At 38.8% G+C, this 22,896-nt stretch overlaps 1 protein-coding gene across 1 annotated transcript in view; it reads left to right on the forward strand.

Annotated features, from left to right (window-relative positions):
• Nucleotides 1–22,896, forward strand: part of LOC107040668 (M-phase inducer phosphatase) — an 81,243-nt gene that overhangs the window by 14,034 nt on the left and 44,313 nt on the right. The window contains exon 3 of the mRNA XM_015260853.1: nt 13,593–13,641. Within this exon, the coding sequence (XP_015116339.1) occupies nt 13,593–13,641 (49 nt within the window). The remainder of the gene's footprint in view (nt 1–13,592; nt 13,642–22,896) is intronic.

A 22,896-nucleotide genomic window follows, 5' to 3' on the forward strand; every position in this document is an offset into this window, starting at 1 on the left:
TGCGTGAAACACACAGTAGTATAAAAATACAACTGCGTGAAACACACAGTAGTATAAAACTTCAACTGCGTGAAACACACAGTAGTATGAAACTTCAACTGCGTGAAATACACAGCAGTATGAAAATTCGGCTGCGTGAAACACACAAACTTCACGCATGCGTGGAGTGTATGGAGTGTACGGGAGTGATTCACGCAATGATGCGAATAGTCACGGCCATTTTTTATTTGAATTTCTAGGAGTAATTTTCTAACAGTGTTAATTAGAATGCAGAGCAATGTTACTGACCCATTTGTTGAACTGTTACATTTTCGCAGTGTCAAGAGGAAATGATTAAAATATGGATTAGTACCAGTAACAGTCCCCATTGACATATCTCATCATCTACTTCCTCGATCTGTTAACACAGTTAGATCGATCCAATCTACCCACAATTTGAGAAACTTCCCCCAAACGTATCATAACAAGCGCACCGTATGCAGGCGTTTCGCCTCGTTGAACTAGTGTGGCTTGTGTCCAACGGAAAACGTAGGCACGAGTCCATGTAACGCAAGGTGGAAATGCCGTATGGCTTGGTTTATTCACCTGTTCATAATTCTGTCCACGGGGGCGTCAACTTTCCGTATCTCTATTTTCCTCAATTCCCCTATGAACTGCAATGAGTGTCATGGGTTAAAACTGTAACGAACTTTATCCAAAAGCCGCACTGAACTCATCTGAAGACTAATATTCTACTCTCATGCTGAGGAATACGAGCGTATTTTCACAGAAAAAAAGTTTTTCCTTTAATTAAAAAAAAGTTTTTCGTTGATAATTACTATTGTTTTTTCTCTCGTTTACCCTTTCGGCTTTTTACAATTTGTTTTCCTTACCACCCCCAGCCCCTGTACCGCATTCGCCGAAGGACAAGGGAAAACTTTATTTGAGGGAAAAATTCCAATCCCACACTCTAACCATACAGTCACAGCCGTCGATTCATGATAATTACTATTTTTTAATAAATAATCATCCATAAACGTGAGAAGTCCCACGTCCCTGCGCTCGCTCATCTGTCCCCATGCACGTTTGACACATGTCCCTATCCTCGTCTCGTGATTTGAATGATACGGAAAGGTATCATTCAAATCACGATAAAAATTACGTATCTTTTCCGTAATTCCGAAGCGCAATGTGGTTGTAGGAAATTTTACGGAACTGTCACGTAAATTTTCCATAAATTACGAAATTTTTCCAGAGCATTCCGCAATTTTTACTTGAATGTCATGTGAAAAATTACGATACCGTGACTTAAATTTTCTGAGTAGATTTCGTTATCGGTCAGCGAACCGTGAGTTCCGTAATTTTTACTGAACATTGCTCTCCGCGCATAGGTACATTTACACTGATAGAATGGATTAGTTATTGTTAAAGAATGGATTTTGATTAGAGGTTAGGATCTATTCGGTCTCACCAAATGTTCATTCGTTAATAGTTAACGAATGTATATTTGAGGAGCCTCGTTTGACTTGACTTTCGCCATTCAAGTGAACCATTCGTTAACTATTAACAAATATTCATTTGGTCATATTCAACTCTACCATTCGGTAATAGTTAACGAATCTCGTTTGGAATAAATGAATTATTCTATCAGTGTTAGCTCTCTCTAAACCGATTTCACGTGCAGACTACGTAAGTCCGCAAGTTTTACCTCTCTTGAAATATTTTTTTTAACACTATTCAAGCTCTCGAAATGATCATTTAGTCGTTTGGAATCATTTGTTGTAAAAATTACACAAAAATCGGTTAATTAATTCCTCTCAAACTGATTTCATGTGCAGATCTCGTCCACCCACACACGAACACGATTTTAAACTTCCATTTCGGACTCATCAGACCCCAATGGGTCGGTGTATTACCACAACAAATCGAAAACCCAATTTTAAACTATTAAACTATTTCAATGCCCCCATTCGGAAACAACAAAATATGAATAACACCCGAGAACAAGTTAACAGAAGGAACAGACGTACGACTGAGACGATTGCGGGACCTTTTTTTTCGGGAATTAGCATATCCCGTAGGGCCGGTAATGCAGGTCCCGCAACATTTACGAAAGTCTTTTTCTGGTGTACATACGGGCGTGCAACCCTTAACGGTCGCGGGACCGAATTGCTAATCAACTTTTTATTCCTGGTCCTCATTCTTCTCCGTTGAACCAACTTTACCCATTCTTTACTTTCTTTTTATCTCGTCGCTCGCTTTTTTCGCCAACTTATTCTTCGTAATGATAAAGACGAGAGGAATATAATGTGCCAGATTTTTTTTTTATAGATTGAAGCAGGAAATAATTTGGGGGATTTTTTGTTCATCTTTTATGAATATGGATTATATCTCAAATGTTTGCTGACAAGATGAAATACGTTCAGACTTGGGAGTAAATTTTTAGGGGCTGTTTTCGTTTGATTTCGGGGGATTTGGCGAGTAATTTCTGTAACGAGGCAAAAGTTGAAGAAAAATTACCGAACAAGTCAGGTAATCGTGGAGTTGACTCGATTTTCAGTACTTTTTCATCCTAATATATCGGGAAAAAATGCGAGACGAATAGGGGGCATTCCACACCATTTCAACGGCGAATTTAGTTGAGTTACAAATCCGCAAACTTTTGAACATTTATAACTCAATAACTATACGCATTTTATGCGAAATTAGGCAATCATGTGCGCTGTCGCGCGCGACTATCTTCAAGTGAGCGCTGTAACGCACAATAACATTCTCGTAGTCATGGAAATCATTGATTGATTCGTCAACCAATCGCAAGGCGAATAAAAAAATAACAATCAAAACAATCATTCATTGTCAATCAACTTTATGAAAAAGGAAACTCGAAGGGGCTTTATTGTCTGGAAAGAATGGTTAGTTATTAAAAAAAAATTATCGCTCGAAAAACGTAAATATTATTGCAACTTTTTAAATAAACAATTGGAAAAACCGTTGTAGTTATGTGAGTTCCTCCCTGAAAAATGTGAAAACATGTATGTTGTGGGAAATATTGTTGAGAAAGCTGTGTCAAAATCTTGTTTAATGACATTCACTGATGGATGAGATATTAATTTTTTTATGAAGTCGCGCGCTTTTTCCTCTGCGGAAATTTTTTTCACTCTACAGTTCCACTCGAGTTTGACTGATCTTTCAGTGAAATCGGAAATTTCATAATTTTATTCCACCTAAATCGCATTCAGTGTCACTCGCCTGAAAATTAACTGTCCAACTGTCCATGAAATTTCAATTTTATTTCAACAGTGTGACCCAATTAGAATGCGACATCCCCTCATTCAAAAATCTCAAAAATGATTGAATCTGATTCTCAAGAGATATCCATCCGAGATTAAAAATCCCCAAAAACACGAAATTGCAGTTAGGTGCGGAAATCAAATGAATAAAATTAAGTGGCTGCCAATAGCCACGGAAAAGGTGTATTTCGTCTCCATGTATATGTATAGATCCGTTGAATGAAAAATTCGTTGGGCGCGTGCCGGCTGCGACTCACCCCTCGTCCTCGTGCACTCGCTCTCTCGCTAATACTGGAGACCAGCCGAACAACCACAGTTGTCGGACTTACCCCCTGTACTGTGCAAGCACTCTCTCTTCGTTTCGCTTGTATATTATGTACATTTTGGCGAACACCTATTGCCAAGTGATTTCGGGGCTCTTGAAGTTCTTTCAACGATTCTCTTGAATTCAAACTGAAGAACTTTTGAGATTACTAATGTCAAAAGACGGCGATGATGTCATCTTCTGAAGATTAAAGGAAAAATTACATCAATTTATTGATTTGTTAAAAAATTGATTCAATTTATTTCTTATTATATTTTTTTACTTTATTTTATGTTCTTTCCATTTCCGTCTTCACAATTAGATTAATTTAATTTCATCCATTCTTATTCTTATTATATATCTTTTTCCTTAATTCACGAGTTATAAGATTGAATCAAGAGGAATTATGTTAAAGATCAATTAACAGTGTTTTTTTTTCTGATCAAAACAAATTTACAAAACAAAAGTCATTCGAAATCTCATTTGGGTAATAGAAAAATCTCTCCGTGTATTCCCGAAAATTTAAAAAATCTATTTTTCCCTCCATATAGTAAAATGATATCGGTACTCCTCATTCCTATGGCCAGATTCCAATTACTATTATGAAATGGAAATGAAAAAAGAATCAGAAAGGAATAATCGGCTAGAAAATGTTTTTTTTTCTTCTTTTATGTCGGCGGGAACTTTAAATCACTTTTTTTTTCAAGTATTAAAGGGATATCAATAGCTCAGCGAGAAGAAATTCATAAAATGCAAAAAAGTGGACGGAAAGAACTAAAAAAATTAATTTTTCAATGTCTCCGAAAAGTTTTAAAATCAATTTTTTTTCGAATAATGAAGGATTTCTATCCTTGTCTTTTTATAGAATGAATAGAATAAATAACAGAAATTGAGAATTGGGGAGTAAAAATTTTATCAGATTATTATTATGCAATAACCGACGGCTGTGGCTGTGCGGTTAGAGTATGGGATTGGCACGTGAGCGACTCGGGTTCGCCCTCACGAGTATGGGATTGGCAAGTGAGGTTTTCCCTCGTCCTTCGGCGCATGCGGTACAGAGGGTTGGGGGGTGGGAAGGGAACAAATCGTAAAAACCCAAAAGGGTATACGAGAGAAAATAATTTTTTTTTATTATGCAATAATAATTCAGTAGCGAAGTGGCAAAAGGAGATAAGTCAATTTTGACGATCACCCAGTTTTCAATCAATATCTCGGAATCTAAGGGAGATAGCAAAATTTTTGTCATAACCTTTTTTGTGGAGCCGATTGAGAGCTACAACAAATATAATAACGAAAATTTCGCTATCTCCCTTAGATTCGGAAACATTCCCCAAAAACTCAACTGGGAGATAAGTCGACTATCTCCGTTTACCACTTCACTACTGAATTAATTAAATTAATTTCTTCTCGAATCCTCAGGAGATGGTATTGCCATCGGGAGATGATGATTTCACCTTCCGATCCTCGTAATTTAATCGAAGGTGTTGAACAATTCCTTAGATATCCCTCCGAGCCCTTTCCCCCTTAATTGAATAGAGAATATAATGTTAAGTATGTTGAACCGGTGTTTCCTCGATAGTTGCGGCCCGATGAGCACAACATACATAGCTAGAGAGAGAGACGTAAACACCCGGTGTATGTGCAGTCACTATTACGAAGTGTACGGGGATCTAACGCTCATTTGGTGCACCATATGGTGGCGCCAACTAATTCCGTGCATGCACGTTTAATATTAACTGCTGGCGTACAACAGTTTCCTTCCAAGAGGGAAATTGTGTTATCACTTTTCTCCATCCCAGAATGTGACTTCAGGCTGGATAAAAATAGACGGCATGTGTCGAGTTGTCAAAATTAATGAATAACACAATTCTTCGATTGGTTTTGCTCCAGGGGTTTTTGGAATAAATTTTTATTCTCCATTTGATAAAATGCCGGGGCCGAATGGATCAACTTTATCCTTTCTAGAGCGACTTTTTGGTGAAATCAATTGAAAATAAACGAGTTAGAACATATTAGAACTCGGTCAAAGGGACATCCAAACGAATTTTCAAAGCCATCATTCAATCAATTTATAACATTTGTTTTAGTTATCGTGGGACAACCGATTTTCGAGAAAATTCAAAAATTAGAAAAACTGATCGATAAATTAAATTTTAATTAATGGCGATTGATAAGGCTCAACAATATCTATATTTAAAAAAAGATTCAATTCAGTAGCGAAGCGGTAAACCAGGTTAAGTCAATTTTGACTATTGGCCAGTTTTTGACGAATATTTCGGAATCTAAAAGAGATAAAAGAATTTTTGTCCCGACCTTTTTCCTAAAGTCAATTGCGGGTTCTAAAAAAGGTCATGAGAAAATCTTTGCCATCTCTCTTAGATTCTGAGATATTCATCAAAAACTGGCCAAAAGTCAAAATCTACTTAACTCACTTTACCGCTTCGCTACTCAATTCCATCCGTTAATTGGCGAACAATTAATATCAGTACGTATACGTACGGACACGATCTAAAAATAGCATTTTCGGACTGTTGGATCATAATGAATCGACATAACAAAAAAATCCAAAATTTACATTTGAAAGATTACAATGCTTCCACCCGCAGGCAAAAAAAAGGATTAAAAACAAAATTCTTGAATGAAAAAGAAAATTATTCAATTAACTAAAACTATTTGAAATTAGTTGAAGTCAGTGGAATCACGCAATCATGATAAGTAATATCGTATGCATCAAAACCAATGATTCATGATTCATGAGACATTAAAAGCCCCAAATTTCGTAGCACCTGGACGACATCCATGAATTACTTCAAACACAGAAGTTATAGTTCGATTACGCAAAGAGTCAGAGAGAAATAAAGAAGGGGAGTAACAATGACTCGTTAGCGCCTGGGTATACATGACCAGCCCTGCATGCTTCTCGAGCCCATGTACATACACTTATGTACACGAGAATGCTAAAGCACACCGAGGGAACAAATACGTTGGCCACGAACGTTAATACTGCCCTGGCACGCGTTATAACGTGAATCAGACTGGGTTGTCTGGTATCTGGATGAGAGGGTGAGCCCAACAAAGATGCTCCCCTGGGTTGCTGAACCTCCCTGATACAGAACCCGTCGAGAGACCGTTGAACGTGGGAGTCTGGCTTAACAGGGTGCACTAAAGCTCTCCAGAAACACGAAGTACTGTTTTTTTTTTTTAATTCTGGGCATTGATGGTTTTGAATAAAATTGTCTCAATGCGCTGGGTTTTGTTACGGTGGGGTAACTTCCACCTGTTTCGTGCGGCTAATGACTTCAACATATGGCACCGTTTCACTTTTAATCATCTTAATTCCACTCAATTGTCATTTGTGACACTGCAAGAAGTTCAATAGTTGAATTAATTGTTGTTGACATTTTTATTCAATTGGATCGAGTTAAATTGCGAGGTATATATTTTTTAATTAAATAAACATCATTTCAATCGGAAATATTGTTCAAGAGAGTTGAAACATTTTTAGATGACAAATTTGTTCTTATTTGTTTTAATTTATCATTATTTTATTCAATTCAATCGAGTAAAAGGACGAGTAATGTTTTTTATTACCTCGATGAGTTTTTTTATTTCCGTTTTTGTATAAAAAATAGATTTGCGAGGTAATCAGTGACACCTCGTCATCTCAAGTTGATGAACAATTTATCAAATGGAAATTAATGCCTCGGATAATTTATTCTGAAGGTCTGACGAGTTTTCAAGCGCAATTGTAATTTAAAATTGCATCTGAAGCACACGTGCTCGATTATCCCATCAACAATAAAATAAGAATGACGGACAGTCTGATGATGCGATTATCGTATGGTGATTCTGAATACAATAAACCACGAATCTCTGTGCACATGTGCACTGCAGGAAATATTAGATTGCCCCCAAGCCAGAGTAGTGCCGCATGGTAGGAAAACATGGGGGAGAGGAACTTATGTTTGTAACGGTGGCACGCGCCCGTTGGGATAATTTACGTACATCACGAAATCGATATTTCTGACGCCCACATTTGACGCGTGCTATCAGCTGTAATCGGTATATACTAGGATAATATTGAATGCCGGAAGAGAAAACTTCCTAAACCGCTGGAACTATTTTGGGAAGGGATCTTCCTCAAAGTGAAAAAAATTTGAGATTTTTTTTTCTTTTCGAATAGGAAATTGGGATATTTTTAAAACTAATGGGGTAAAATAGGTCGTTTTTTTGTTTAATTCACCTGAAATTTCCCGAAATTTTCAGGGTTCAGTGAAACTTCTTAAGGTATATCCATAGAAAATGCGTTTTTCTTAGGTTTGTTCCCTTTTTTTTCATAGGTAATATTTACAATAGTCGTCAGCTATTGAAAAAATGCTAACAGACTAATAAACAGAATAATTCGGCAATTGAAGTGGAGAAATTGCCTATTACACTATACTACACTGTTAGAAAATTACTCTTTAAATTATTTCAAGTAAAAACTACGTAATACGTGTATACGACATTCACAATACTGTACAGTGTTAATGACTTCCTACATATGTGTGGTAATTTACGCTCAGAAATTTTTATCAGTGCACTGTCAAAATAGTATATTTCGATGCGAGTGAGATGGAAGTGTCACGAAAGTGAAGTTGGCGGCCCGAGGCGAGGCCGAGGGAATATTACATTAAAGAAGGGAATTTATCTAGCGTTCCACATCTTTGCGACGTCATAGGAAATGATTGAATGGGATTTGGATGAGGCAGGAGGCGAACCGGGACTCTTCTCAATATGAATGACTAGAATTTTTTTTTTACTGAAAAAAAATGGATAGTCCAGACCGGGATTTGAACCCGTGACCTTCCGCTTATGCATCGGGTGCTCTCCCAGCTGAGTTATCCAGCTCCTAGCCATTCCCTCATTTCAAATTTGTGGGCCCGAGGCGAAGCCGAGGGCTGCCAATCACGCGAGCGGAAAATTCCCGTCTTACACGTGTCGAACAATATTTTTTGACAGTGATGTTACGTTCAGCGAGTGGTGGAACTGTTTCTTTTTCGTTGACAAGTAAAAGACTTTTCATTTACTTTTCCTTTACGCGTAACTTTTGGGTCTGATTACCTCGGAAAATACCTTAACCCTAGTTTGGTCACCTGACGGGAACTTGCGACTCTGGTCACCTCCGCGGGGATTTGCCGTCGTGTTATTTAGGCTCCAGCATTGCCGAATTCACTCTACACTGCCCGGGCGCGTTTAACGAGTTTCCAGCAACGTCGCGCAACGAGCAATTTCATTTAACATGGGAAAAAATTGTTCAACTGTTGGAAATGATTTTTTTTTCTTCCAGAATTTGGGATGTAATATTAAAAAAACAATACGAAAATTTTCCAGATACTTTAATTGACGAATTCAAATTTTTTCGGATTTTTCCGGTCAACCAGCCGGTGACAAGACGAAAAAAACGACACGTTGCGGCAATTCCCTCGCATGGTGACCAATCTAGGGTTAAAGAATGAAAATAAAACTGAAGAAATGATTGAGGTTGAGAGGGATTTCCCCGAAATACTCAGCATGAGGTGTCTGCAATATCCACATGAAACCATATGGGTTGAGTTCAACGTACACAAATGTAATCATAAGCAAGAAGTGCCGGGCAATATAACTCGATTCTTCACTTCTCTCATACTCGGGTGACGGACATATGAGCACACATGGGGCCAATGTAGTCTCTCTCTCCTCTCTCGCCACCTGGCACGAGTATTTTTCTCTATACCCTACGGGTTTTTGCACCCCTCAGTCGACTCCCTCCATTTATATATAGCTGTGGGTACTGTCGCTCTACCAGTATAACCCATGAGTCCTGTACATACCCCCAACCCCCTTTGGACTTGGCTCGTGCCACTGTGTATTGTGGTGGGGACTTCGAGGAGGAATAAAATGAGTTGAAAAAAAAATCGAGAAGGGGGCTGCTCTCACAAACCCGGACCTTCCCCTCGTGCAAAACAATTATATATGCGTTTTTTTTTTGGGTTATCAGAAATTTAAGATTTTTTTGAGGTTGATGCGGAAAATTTATGCGGGCGTTGCTCTCCATCCGTTCCATCATTTTTTTTTGTAACTCAATATTTTATCTGCTATTGATTATTCCAGTGAGACGACCCATTTTGTCCCAGGGGTCACAACGATTTAAAGGAAAGAAATCAGTAGCGAAGTGGTAAAGCGGTTTAAGTGGACATATTTCCCACTTGAGTTTTTGAGGAATATTTCCGAATCTAAGGGAGATAGCGAAATTTTCATGATTATATTTGTTGTAGCTCTCAATCGGCTCTACGAAAAAGATTACGAAAAAATTTTGCTATCTCCCTTAGATTCCGAGATATTTATTGAAAACTGGCCAATAGTAAAAATTAACTTATACCGGTTTACCACTTCGCTACTGAAATGTATTCGTTGAAATTCGTCACTGCAAAGTTGCTCTGCTCATGAAATTTTGAATCTCCTCAACTTCTGAGAATACTTACATATTTTGTGTCGTTTTTGGGGAATGGGTTGCGTTGAATAAACGTTTCTTACCAAAAATAGACATTACCACCGTCTGATCAGGACCCCCTCACAGTTTTATATTTAGGATTTCCGTTGGCACGTGTCCCCCAACTTGCCAAGATTCCCCCAGAACTGGTCCTTTCCCCATGCGCAGCTTCTTCATTCGTCAAACTCCAAACGTATAAATCAACTCCGGCACAATACCTCCACCGTCTCGAAATAAAAAATTCAAATAAACCATAACCGTAAGTTCATTCGATTCTGTGACTCCACCATAATCCGAGTTTGAATAATATTCATGAAGACGTTGGCTACCCCATCCTGATTTTTCGTTTATCATCGAGCGGATGTTTAATACGGCTTCCCCCTCGGAGGAAGGAGGGCGCAGACAGGATGAGGTGAGACGTTGAAGAGGTCAAGGGCCCGAGAGTTCAAGATCACAAGGCAAATGAAGAAATCTTCAGCTGCGATTGAACCTCATCTCACTTGGGGGCCCTTGTGACTTTGCCCGACTAATGAATTCCGTCAATTGAGCATCAATTCCAGATGAAACGGCTGCAAAAGCGAATTGAAAAGGTGAAGTTGAGTCGTCACGCCGAGTGCGTCGACTTCCTGCGGAAGTCACCAAGCATATCGTACTGCTCTACATATAGAAAGGGAGAGGGAGTTGAAGGAGGGCTGCACTTTAACCCGGTGTGGCCTTTGGTGGGCGCCATGTGACACGACATTAATGGACAAATAGACATGTCTTGATACTCCGTCCGTTGGGCATTGGCCTGCACATCCATGAGTCGATAAATACCAAGATCCCTCGGAACTACCAACAACATCTCTCTCGAGACGTTTATCGGAGGATTCTGGCACCCACCGGACCCCTCAGTCGGTAAAATCTAGAAGGAGCCCTTCTAAACGGTCAGTTGAGGGCCAACAGCTGATTCTCGAGGAAAAAAAGCGGGAAGGAATTTGGCGGGAAGCTGCTCCACATCCCTCTGTGGAGCCGTTAATTGATGATGGGGAGACACTCTCATCTGCCTCAACGGACCGATCTCTCAGGTTGTCGCTCATTCATCCTTGCGGAGGGGCTGCGGTTAATTAATTTATCCTGTGTTTACTTCCCACGATGAGTCGAGCTGGATTTTTACACATGTGATAGGCTTGCCGCATGTGCTGGCTCGTAATGTCTGTCGGATGTTGGTGAACCGAGTATAAAGCTGGGTTAGTCGGTCCCCGCAGCGCGACGACATGCCTTGACTCATTTTTCTCGTGTTTTCGGAATGATTAGGGAGGGATGGGGAGGGAAGAGCGGTAGGACTGGAATTCTCCGCGACCTTTAATAGTAAAAACTCTTCAGGAGTCGTGGATTTCACTGAAAATCTCGGGATGTCTTCCCTTTTTTTAAAACTTGTCTTGACGTATTTGTTGGCGAGTTTTCTGAAGGATTAGGAGAAGATGGATGATGAGGGGTGGGGACGGCTCTAGGTGAATCCATCCAGGACTACTCATCCCAAACCAATGCATCCCGGACAATTCAGTAGCGACGCGGTAAACCGGGTTAAGTCGATTTTGACTTTTGGTCAATTTTTGATGAATATCTCGGAATCTAAGAGAGGTAGCAAAATTTTTCTTATGATGTTTTTTATAACCCTCAATTGGCTCTACAAAAAAGGTCATGACAAAAAAATTTCTATCTCTGTCAGATTCCGAGATATTCGTAAAAAACTGGCTAATACTCAAAATTGACTCAACTCGGTTTACCGCTTCGCTACTGAATTCATCCCAAACAAATTAATCCCACGACCATTTCATCCCAAACATCAAATTCCAATGGAATTTTTCACGGTCACAACAATAATTCAGGGAAAGAAAAATATTAAATTTATTTTCACTGAAAAAGTCACTAAACACAACATCAAAATCAATCAGATACTTCATGATTCCTTCCTGCGCTGTTAAAAATTTTCGTCTGAACTTTCCGCGTCAAATCCCGGAAATTTTTATCGTCTTTAATTTGTACTGAAATTTCAGGAAATCTTGTCATTGAAAAATCAAATATTCCATTGATTTTCTGTTCGAATGATCTGAAAATCAATCAAATTCTTGATTTTTCGGTCCAATTATTCCGTAAAAATTCCGAAAAATCAGGAAAAGTCTGGGAAAAATTGAAAGGTCATGTCATTTTGTTTCTGAATATTCATGTTCCATTGAAAATTCAATCAAGTCGTGAAATTTCCAGCTCACTCTCTGAAAAGTCATGGATTTTCTTGAATTCTACCTAAAACTGGAAATTTCAGAACCATTTTCCCACTAAATCAGATTCAATGTCACTCTCACGACAATTACTATCATATTTTCTATGAAATTTCGAAAAATTTCTAACAGTGTAGTATTGTTTACACAAGCGATCAACAGATTAACAGGAAAAATTGCAAAAAACGGCCAATTATCCGGGGATAATTCATCCGACTTTGAGTAAAAATCATCTGAAATCGTGTTTTCCGCGAAAGCATCCATTCGCTATAAATCCCAGTTTTTTAAACATACTTCACACCAGTTCCGGTGCAACGACATTTGATTCAACGATTCAATTTCCCGTGATTATTACTAAAAGAAGTGTCCCATTGACGTGCGATAAATCGATTTCCGCTGTGAAGTGTCCTCTTTCGGAAGTGGATAAACCGAAAAGAGAAAAAGGGAAAAATTCTCAACAAAAAAGAAAAGAGAAGCTTGTTTTGCTTTGTCGAGCCGCATTGCCCTGGGAGATTGGAGGAGAAAGGTGGTGGGGGTGACCGTGAGAGTCCTCGAGATTTCGGTCCAGTAGTGTAGTCAACATACGTGAGGGAAAAATTGTTGGAAGAGCCCCAGGAGATGATGAACCATCACATGGTACGCACATGCAACTATTGTAAATGCCAGTGTTCTAGGTTTACTTAAAGCCCAGTGGGCGTTGTTTCCGAGAATATTTGCTCGAGGAGGAGTCGAATGGGTACCTGGGGGTGATAAGACAATGTCAAACAGTTTCCCGTCATCATTCAGGAAATTGGAGGATTTTAAAGGGACAAATTATCGCTTCTCCTGGTAATTCCGTTGGATAAACTCCCTAACAACTCCATTATTCTCCCTAATCACATCAATTGCTGCGCTCATCAACCAAAATTGATACTATCTACATGATTCAGATCTGCTTAACCCCAAACGAACGAGAGTTTGCGAGACTCACTGATAGGGGAGATACCAAATGGCTCCAGCAGCTGTCTGGATGATTCATTCCGTCACGTACTTTATTATCACAGTGCGCTTGGGGTCTCCATGACCCCAGTCACGATACTCTATACACGTAAATAGCACCAGAGAGTATCTGTCATGCTCTCCGTAGGGTGAGGGTGCGCGTTGCGAGGCCATGGGGTGAAGCACAACGGTCGCTTCGTATTTGAAAATTTTTCGTAGTAAATGTAATTGTCTCACTTGTGCATTAAGGCTTGCTTTTTATGTTGCAGATTCCGTGGAGATGTCCAGCCATGGATATGCCGATGAGAACGACGAATCGTGAGTCAAAATCGCATTTAATTTTATGATTTTTCGATTCAAACTCTGAAATTGAATTTCATTCATCGAAATTGGACCATTTGATTTGACAGTTTTCTTGTACATCATGTTCAATTCGAGAATAACTTGTCCCCCTGCAAATATTTGCTTTGTGGCAAATCGACGAAAGTACGGATCCACTTGAAAATCCCTGATGGCTGGAAGTGTGTTTACATGTTTGTGAATGTCTCCATTGAGGAAGTTCGTTATATCCAGCCTCAAAAAAAGACGATAGGAATTTTTGTAGGTGGGATTTAAACGTGCGATTTGTGCCTGCTACGTTTTCCCATGAGGTTCCATTCATGTTAGTTGCACTCGTGCCCTCGTATACCTTGTTTGAGGGAAGAGAGAAAAAAAAAGCATGTGAAAGGAGATTTTGGTAGAATCGTAGAGCGAACCTCAATCTCAATGGATTGAAGGAGATTGAATCCAGCTGACTGGCGCCGTGCGAGGTAGCTTCCTCGAAGCCTCCGTATTCTCTCAATTTCTTTTTCATTTTTCTTCCTCGTTTCCTTGATTCTGGGAATCGGTACCTCGCAAAATAAAGAGGCTGCTGGCTTGTAAGATGAGGCCGTGAGTCGGCTCGTGCGCCAAAGGCACACGGTTTATTGCTCTAAGTAGTTCAGGAATGTTCTATTATGGTGGATCATAATAGAAGTGATGCTGAATAATGTTTTCTAAAGGATTTTGACCGTTGAGATTTCATTTTGAAGAAAACAAATTATCTATGATGAGCTCTATGTAGAGAGAAACATTTTCTCAAATTAATGATGAATGTTCTTCATTCATTCGTGATTTTAGAATCATCTCTTCCTAATGTAGCTATTTATTTTGTAGAGCACTCTTTACAGATAATTATTGAAACCTCAAGGAGTGGATGTGTTTTCGCCAACTTCCGCTTCAACCAAAAAGCCAAAAAATTGCGACAGTCTAAAGGACAATGCAAAGGCACACGGTTCATTGCTCTAAGTAGTTCAGGAATGCATATCATAATACAAGCGATGCTGAGTAATATTTTCTCATGACTTTTAACCGTGAAGATTGCATTCCAAGTGAAAGAAGTCATATATGATGAACTCTACATAAAGAGAAACATTTTCTCAAATCAATGATGAGTGTTCTTGATTCATTCTTGATTTTAGAATTATCTCTTCTCAATATTGCAATTTATCTTGTAGAGCACTCTTTCAGTGCTCAGACAGTCTAAAGGACAATGCAAAGGCACGCGGTTTATTGCTCTAAGTAGTTCAGGAATACGTATCATAATACAAGTGATGTTGAGTAATATTTTCTCATGGCTTTTAACCATTACGATTACATTTCAAGGAAATGAAGTCATCTGTGATGAACTCTACATAAAGAGAAATATATTCTCAAATTAATAACGAATGTTCTTCATTCATTCTTGATTTTAGAATTATCTCTTCTCAATATTGCAATTTATTTTGTAGAGAACTCTCTCAGTGCTCAGACAGTCTAAAGGACAATGCAAAGGCACGCGGTTCATTGCACGGAGAGAAATAATTTTAAAAAATTACTTATCTTTTCCATAATTCCGGAGCAAAATGTGGTTATAGGAATAATAATTTTTCACAGGAGATTTAGGCAAAAATTACGATACCATCACTTAAATTTTCTGAGTCGATTACGTAATTAGTGAGCAAACTGTGAGGTCCGTAATTTTGACTGAACATTTCTCTCCGTGTGCTCTAAGTAGTTCAGGAATGCGTATCATAATACAAGTGATACTGAGTAATATTTTCTCATGTCATTTAACCGTGAAGATTGCATTTTAAGTAAATCAAGTCATCCATGATGAACTCTCTATAAAGAGAACCATTTTCTCAAATTAATAACGAATGTCCTTCATTTATTTTTGACTTTACAATGATCTCCTCTCAGTGTCGCAATTTATCTTTTAGAGCACTCTCTCCAAAAAACCTTTGAACCCTCAAGAAGTGGGTGTGCATTTGCCAACCCCCGCGTTCAACCGAAAAGCCAAAAAATGCAACAGTCCGAAGGACAATGCAACCACCGTCATTTTCTCTATTATAAAATTCCTATGAACTGAAGAAAAAAAAAATGTCGGTGAGTTTACAAAACACCATACCTCTGGCCCCCTTGGGCAACAGGTAAAGATATTTCTGTTACTATGAGAAGTTAGAATGTTAGGATATAAGGTGAACTGGACACAGTGGAGCAGGGCTTTTACAGCACCACCAAACTTTTCCGAGTATAATGGAATAGAAGAAAAAACGACCTCCTGGCAAGTTGGACAACGAATTTTTCGGCATTTTTTGATGGCTCTCTGACAAGGTTTTCGGACCAGTCAGTGCCATTGCCACAATGACATACTGCTGTTCACTATTGTGATCCACCACTTGGTATTTTATTGGACAATTAGGTTGCCTTCAGGTTATGTATCTTTTCCGGTGAAAACAGCACATTCCAGAGATGACGGTTTACCTTTCTTTTCCATTGTTTCACTTCAATTTTTCCTTCATTAGTGTTTTCTTGTGGTTTGCCATTCGAAAAATACAACCTTTTGTACAAATACTTTTTTCTGTTACCCATTTTCTCAAAGAATACGAAGAGTCTTTGTCAGGTGATTGAGATTCGTCTCGACACTTTGAACGATTTCTTCGTATTTTCACGTTAGATTTGTCGAGAAATTGTTCTGGTCAACGGCACACACTCCTCGGGGGAAAAAAATTAGTCACGCCTTGGATATTCCATGTACTTCGAGGGATTCGGCCACACCTAGGGTCCCCCGGAAACTGCTCTTCATGCGCTCGTGCTCAAAAAAACATTTCTCATTTCTTTGTTCTATTGAACAATTCAGGATTGCTCCGATGTTCAGCAAAAATTTTTGATCCAATTTTTTTCACAACTCATCGTTACGTTATTTCAGGCTCATCTCAAGTATCTGAGGCACTTGTTGACCCTGAGAAACGTGCCCATGAATTTTATGACCCCTTGCAGTTGAAATTGCGGTCCTTTAATAGTCCTGATCCCTTAACGCTCGTCAACCACACCGATTTACCGGAAAAATAGATTGCAAATTGCCGTATCCGACACTCAATTTAAAACTAGTAAAATGAAAACCACTCGATCACACGGTTATCACCAGAATTTCCACGAATAATGTTTAAGAATTTAAAAAATGGCACTGGGAGATGATTTTTGGGGAGGACGTTGTCGTGAGGGACCGGAAAGAAAGAGTCAACCCTTTTCTCGCACGGATTTCATTCATCCTTTCATTCCATTCAGATGTGGACATACATCCGCCAGAGATTCGCCGCAAAGTGACTTTGTTCGGCACTTGCAGTCGTTCCTCAACGGATCCTTTTGAGGGGAATTCCTTTCGACTTCCGTTGATCTTGGTGGTCCCAGGCTGTTTTATTAATTTAAGAAAACGAGTGTCTGAAATTAATACACTTTTGTCACTTTTTAAAGACATTTTTTATGGCTCAAATTAAGACATTAAGACATGCATTACAGAGATTCTAGGTATTTTACTCGAGAATCTTTCGGTTCGACTCATACAGCATTCATTTTTTCACAATGCTTGACTGTTTTAAGGGCCAGATTAAGGTTTCATATGGTCACAGGGGTCAGATTAAGGTTAAGATTAAGATCAGATGAAGGGTCCAAATAAGGGTCATGAGGGTCAGGCACTAAATAAAGGACACAAGGGTCAAAATAAAGATCTCAATATTGTAAAAGTCCAAATCGAATTTTGGTGATGACAATTTGGTGCTCGAAATTAACACTCCAAAATTAAGGATCAGAAATGACGGGTCAAAATGAGAGTCGCGAGGCTCAGGTTGAAGGTCACAAGGGTCAGATTAAGGGCTACAAGAGTGAGAACAGATTATGGGGGTTGGCGAGCGGAGCGAGTTTTTCACGGTTTATAAATATTGTAAATACTGACTGTTTTATTTTTTAATAAAAACATGATTAGCCAAAAAAAAATTGTTGGCATCATTCGGGGTAAAAGAGATTTGGAATTTTTTAATCTAAAATCAATGCATTATAGAATATTGATTTTAACTTCTAATTTATAGATAATTTTCTCCTCTACACGTTGTTATTTTTTATTTTGGAATTGATTGATTTGGGCGGAAAATATCAGGGTTTTTGTCGCTAAGGTTTGAAAATCGATGGTTTTTAATTAATTTAAATAATACGCCGTTCAAATATTCTCCAAACATTTAAATAAAATGTTGGACAATTTTTCTCCTCCAGTCGTATTATTAGCGAGGGTCCAAACACCTTCATTAACCGGACCACACTTCACGAGAAAAATTGCTATTTAGTCTTTCAGATTTCTGATAATTCTTGTTGTCGATCTCCACGACGGATAATAAAGCTGTTGGTCAGGACAGTCGTTACCTTGGCCCTGGAATACATACCCAGGGGCCCACCCTCGAGTAGAAACCAATTTATCCCGCTCAGAGTGTCCAACCCCAGGCGGCCAACCTTTCGCACCATGATTATACATTGGAATCTTTTTCTTTTCTTTCATCTCTCACTCCCTTTCGTTTTTTTCTTCCTGTTGCTTTTTTCTCTCCTTGGGCCTTTGAAAATGTAACGGATAGTCCTGAGAAACTGGGCGAGAGTGTCCTAACGATCAAATAGTAACGTGCTGCCAAGATTTTTCGATGTCTGATCTTAGATAAAGGTGATTGGTTCTGGTCGATAAAGGGAATCAGTCAAAATGTTGGGGAAACTCGGGGTTCATTAACGAAAATTCAATCGTTTGACTTATGATGTCGATGAACATATGTAAACACTTTCAATTTCCAATGCATTAGCATGTTTTCTCGGGCAGTTGGGACTCATCTTCAAATTCCTGGGGGTAATTAATCAAAATTCTCTTGGGAGAGAATTTTTTCCGAGTTGTTGATGCCTTTGAGATGAAAGTTACGAATTAATTCGGTTCGTGGACCATTCGAAGAGTCAAAATAAGGCAGATGGATGACTGAATTGAGTAGACATCAATTAATGAGGAAATTTATTAACGTATCTGATTTGATTTGTTGGAAGGGAATTTTCGGATTTATAATGACTTTGAGGTAAACAAGTGGGAAATTGCTCGTGTATATAGTATAGTTATTTTTGATAATAAATTAGAAATATGCTTCCGAATCGTTATTTTGCGCATCATTTTCTTCTATCATGTATAATTCATTGTTCATTTCATTTTATTAAATTGAATAAGATTTCATTTTACCTAATTTTGACAGATTTTCAATTTAGTTGAATGTTATCAGCATCATTATTCTTATTATCCCTTTTTTCTATACAACCGATTGTCTTTTTACAGTTCTCTCTCTCCCCTCAGCCGTTCGATAAAATGTTAGTAGAAAAATTTGATTTACACATACTTGATCGAATTTGAAACGTCATATTTGAAGAAACGATCAGAAAGCTCACTTTCAGGAAAATTCATGAATAATTCAAAATTTTCAACAATCAATATAAAAATCAAATCAACCAATATATCATCTAAACAAATTTTTTAAACCACCATTCAATCAATTCAGAACATTTTTTTTAGTTATCGTGGGACAACTGATTTGCGAAAAAAATTAAAAATTTAAAAATAAATCGATGAATTGAATTTGAATTAATGGCGATCGATAAGGCTCAACAATACCTACATTTGAAAAAAAAGATTCAATTCCATCCGTTCATTAGCGAACAATCGAAGAAAACAATTGAAGAAAAACTTTTTGGAGCATAATGGGTCGATATAACACAAAAAATCCAAAACTTAAATGTTAACGATTACAATGCTTCCATTTGGAAGCAAAAATGGTGATTAATTCGTTCCCTGAATCATTCGAAGAGTCAAAACGAAGCAAATGGACGATTGACTCACTGAGACATTTCATTACATTCGTCGTAAGGAAATTTCCGACTTCGTAATGTCTTTAGGCAAAAAAAATCGAATTAATCAAGTCCCTGAGTCATTCGAAGAGTCAAAATGACTAAGTAAATCAAGAATACGTCTTCATCAGTGAGAAAATTCATTGAGATAATTCTAGAACTCGAGGAGAGATAAAAAGCCTTCTCTTCCATGTAGATTACGACTCGTTTGTGTGTAAAATGAGTGAGAGCTAACGTACTTCGGCACAACAGGGTGGCCTAGTAGAGCGGAATTCTATGAATGAAAACCAAGAGTTGTTGAATGAATGAGCAACCTAAACCATTCCCTGCAGTGGTGGGGGGAGGCGAGAGAGCGGGAGGACGCGGGTGAGAATGTCTCGAAAGTTCAGAAACTTGTCGACGAAAAGGGCGGTCCGTTGGCGGCTCCTCTGCAGCCATCCCCCTTAGTCTCATATTTATCCTTGGAAAAATGCTTGAGGTATTTAAAGCCCTCCTTTCTGGTACTTCAATGTAAATGGAATAAGGGATATACATCGAAAGCCACTGTGGCACGTACAACAGTGTGAATACATTGTGGATTTACAGTTTGTCGATCTCTTTATTGTACACATGAAATTCTAGGCACGGGACAATAATCTAGACACCACCTACGACGTGGGAAACTTGACATGATCCTTTAGCACACATTAACGATATTTTTTGACAGTTTATTGGCATTTTTGGGGGCAGATTATCTAGTGATTAGAGGGATAATGGTAGAGAGATTCAATTGTTATTTTTTTGTTTTTTTTGTGCTGGTGGAATGCATGAAACTTGATGCTTGAATTGAGAAGAATATTTAAAAACTGAAAATTGGTTCATTAGCCATTAGATTAGTTTAAAAAAATTCATTTGAGGATAAATTATCAAAAAACTACTCCTGTATCTCTGAAAATTTGCACAAGATAGATGACAGTTCACCTTAAAATCATCAATCATTGTAATAACATTTACAAAATGACAATGTGTCTGCCTATTGCATCAAACGTTGTTTCAATTCAGAACTGCTTGCAAACTAAAAATTTGCTCATCAATTCAGTAGCGAAGGGGTAAAATGGTATAAGCCACTTTTGACTATTTGCCAGTTTTCAATAAATATCTCGGAATGTAAGGGAGATAGAGAAATTTTTGTTGTAACCTTTTTTGTAGAGCCGATTGAGGACTGCAACAAATGTTATCACGAAAATTTCGCTATTTCGCTTAGATTCGGATATATCCTTCAGAAACTCAACTGAGAGATAAGTCGACTTAAACCGTTTTACCACTTCGCGACTGAATTACTCAATTAGTTTAAACAATTTCTTTTAATAACACATCGCCAAAAAACTTCTCCTGCGCCAGCGAAACATTTCAAAAGAAAGATGACAGTTCATTTTAAAATCATCCATCACCTCAACGACATTGCCAAAAAGCCAAAAACTCATGTATTCCATCGACAATTCTCAAAGTCCAGGAGGATCACCCAACCCCTTGTTTCCGGCCCTGATTCCCAGTTCTGAAAAAGGTGAACTTTTGACAATAACATTCCAATGGCTGACGATTGGCAAAAGGGGTGCTCGAGAAGCAGATATTTCGATTTTTCCCAAGAGCAATAGTAATACCTTCACAGGAATACCGTCTCCAACGTTTTTACGCACCTTCGCCGGTTCTCTTTTGTACTGAAACCCAGTATACCGGCTCTTCTATTCCACGCACCCATGTGCGTGAGCCCCAGGGCTGTGTGTCCATGAGTTTAAACTACATTGTTTAGATGTTCAGTTACCCACGGGAATTTAGAACTCAATGGAAACGTTTTTTTTTTCTACTCTCTTCTGAAGAAACTAACACGCAAATGGTCCACCGCGTTAGAATTCACACTAATCGATTGACATGTCACCCCATTTTCATAATAAAATTGTCGACCAACAGTTGAATAGAACGCCCACGGCCAAGTCCCCCAGTTTTGCCTGATTTTTTGTTTTCATTCAGCGAAGATTATACTTATCCGCTCTTCAATTTAACGATCTTTCGGTGTCCATATACCGTACCACGCAACCCATCCTCTCCCTCATCCTTTCGCCATGATAATCGTGTTCCAGCCGTGACCGTTAAAAAATGAAGCAACTCGACCCAAGGACCCCCACCTCGAGGAGAAGACGATGGATTCCCTCGTGCGTGTGTGAAAACATCTTCCACCACTTGTTCTTCCAATGTATGTGTTGTTTTCAAATGGAACGGCTGATTCAAAGTACTCAACAGCGAGTGCGCCTTGTCAATATCGAGAAGAAAGTTTGGACATTGCTTTTGCAGTGAATCAATTATACGCACGGAGAGAAATGTTCAGTAAAAATTACGGAACTCGCAATTCACTCACCGATTACGGAATCGACTCAGAAAATTTTAGTGACGGTATCGTAATTTTTCACAGGAGATTCAGATGAAAATTACGAAACGCTCCGGAAAAATTCCGTGACAGTTCCGTAAAATTTTCTACAACCACATTTCGCTCTGGAATTACGGAAACGATACGGAATTTTTATTGAATATGTCTCTCCGTGCGATCAAAAACATTTAGTGATGCCGCGAGACATTCCACGAGACATCACGAGACAAATTTTTGGAGAGACGATCTCTCGTCTCAGTCTCGAAATACGCTGTATCGACTCCTCCCGTGATTACTCCGAGTCAATTTATCTCATCTCGGCTTCCAGTTTTTCGCGTTTTTTATATGTAGAAAACCGAGACGAGACAAATCGAGACAAAAACCGAGATTTTGTTGCATTAAAAATCGCGAAAAACTTGAGATCGAGATCAGGTAAATTGACTCGGAGTCACCACGAGAGGAGTGTCGACATTGTATATTTCGAGACTGAGACGGGAGCAATGATTTCCATGTTCATTGAGACCGAGATCCTCTCCCCAAAGTTTTGACTCGCAAAGTGTCTCGCGGCATCACTAATAGTATATTATGTCACCAGGCGATAAAAGTATTATCTGGCGAATGTGGCATTATAATGGTTTTATCGCCGTGTGGCATACGATATTTTATGTCGTTGGGCCCGAAAAAACCGCGATCTAACCGAGCGAAGCGAGGGATACCGTCACGGAATTTTTCCGGAGCGTTTCGTAATTTTTATCTGAATCTCCTGTGAAAAATTACGAGACCGTCACCTCGCTTCGCTCGGTTAGATCGCGGTTTTCGGACCTAACGACATAAAAACATTCATGACGTCGAACCAAATATGCCGTCCAGTGTTGTCTCCTTCCAACGAAATATTCATTCAAGTTGGTGGCGGGGGGGGG

The sequence above is a fragment of the Diachasma alloeum genome, unplaced genomic scaffold (genome assembly GCF_001412515.2).
Source record: "Diachasma alloeum isolate Michigan unplaced genomic scaffold, Dall2.0 Dall_scaffold_00339, whole genome shotgun sequence".
NCBI lineage: Eukaryota > Metazoa > Arthropoda > Insecta > Hymenoptera > Braconidae > Diachasma > Diachasma alloeum.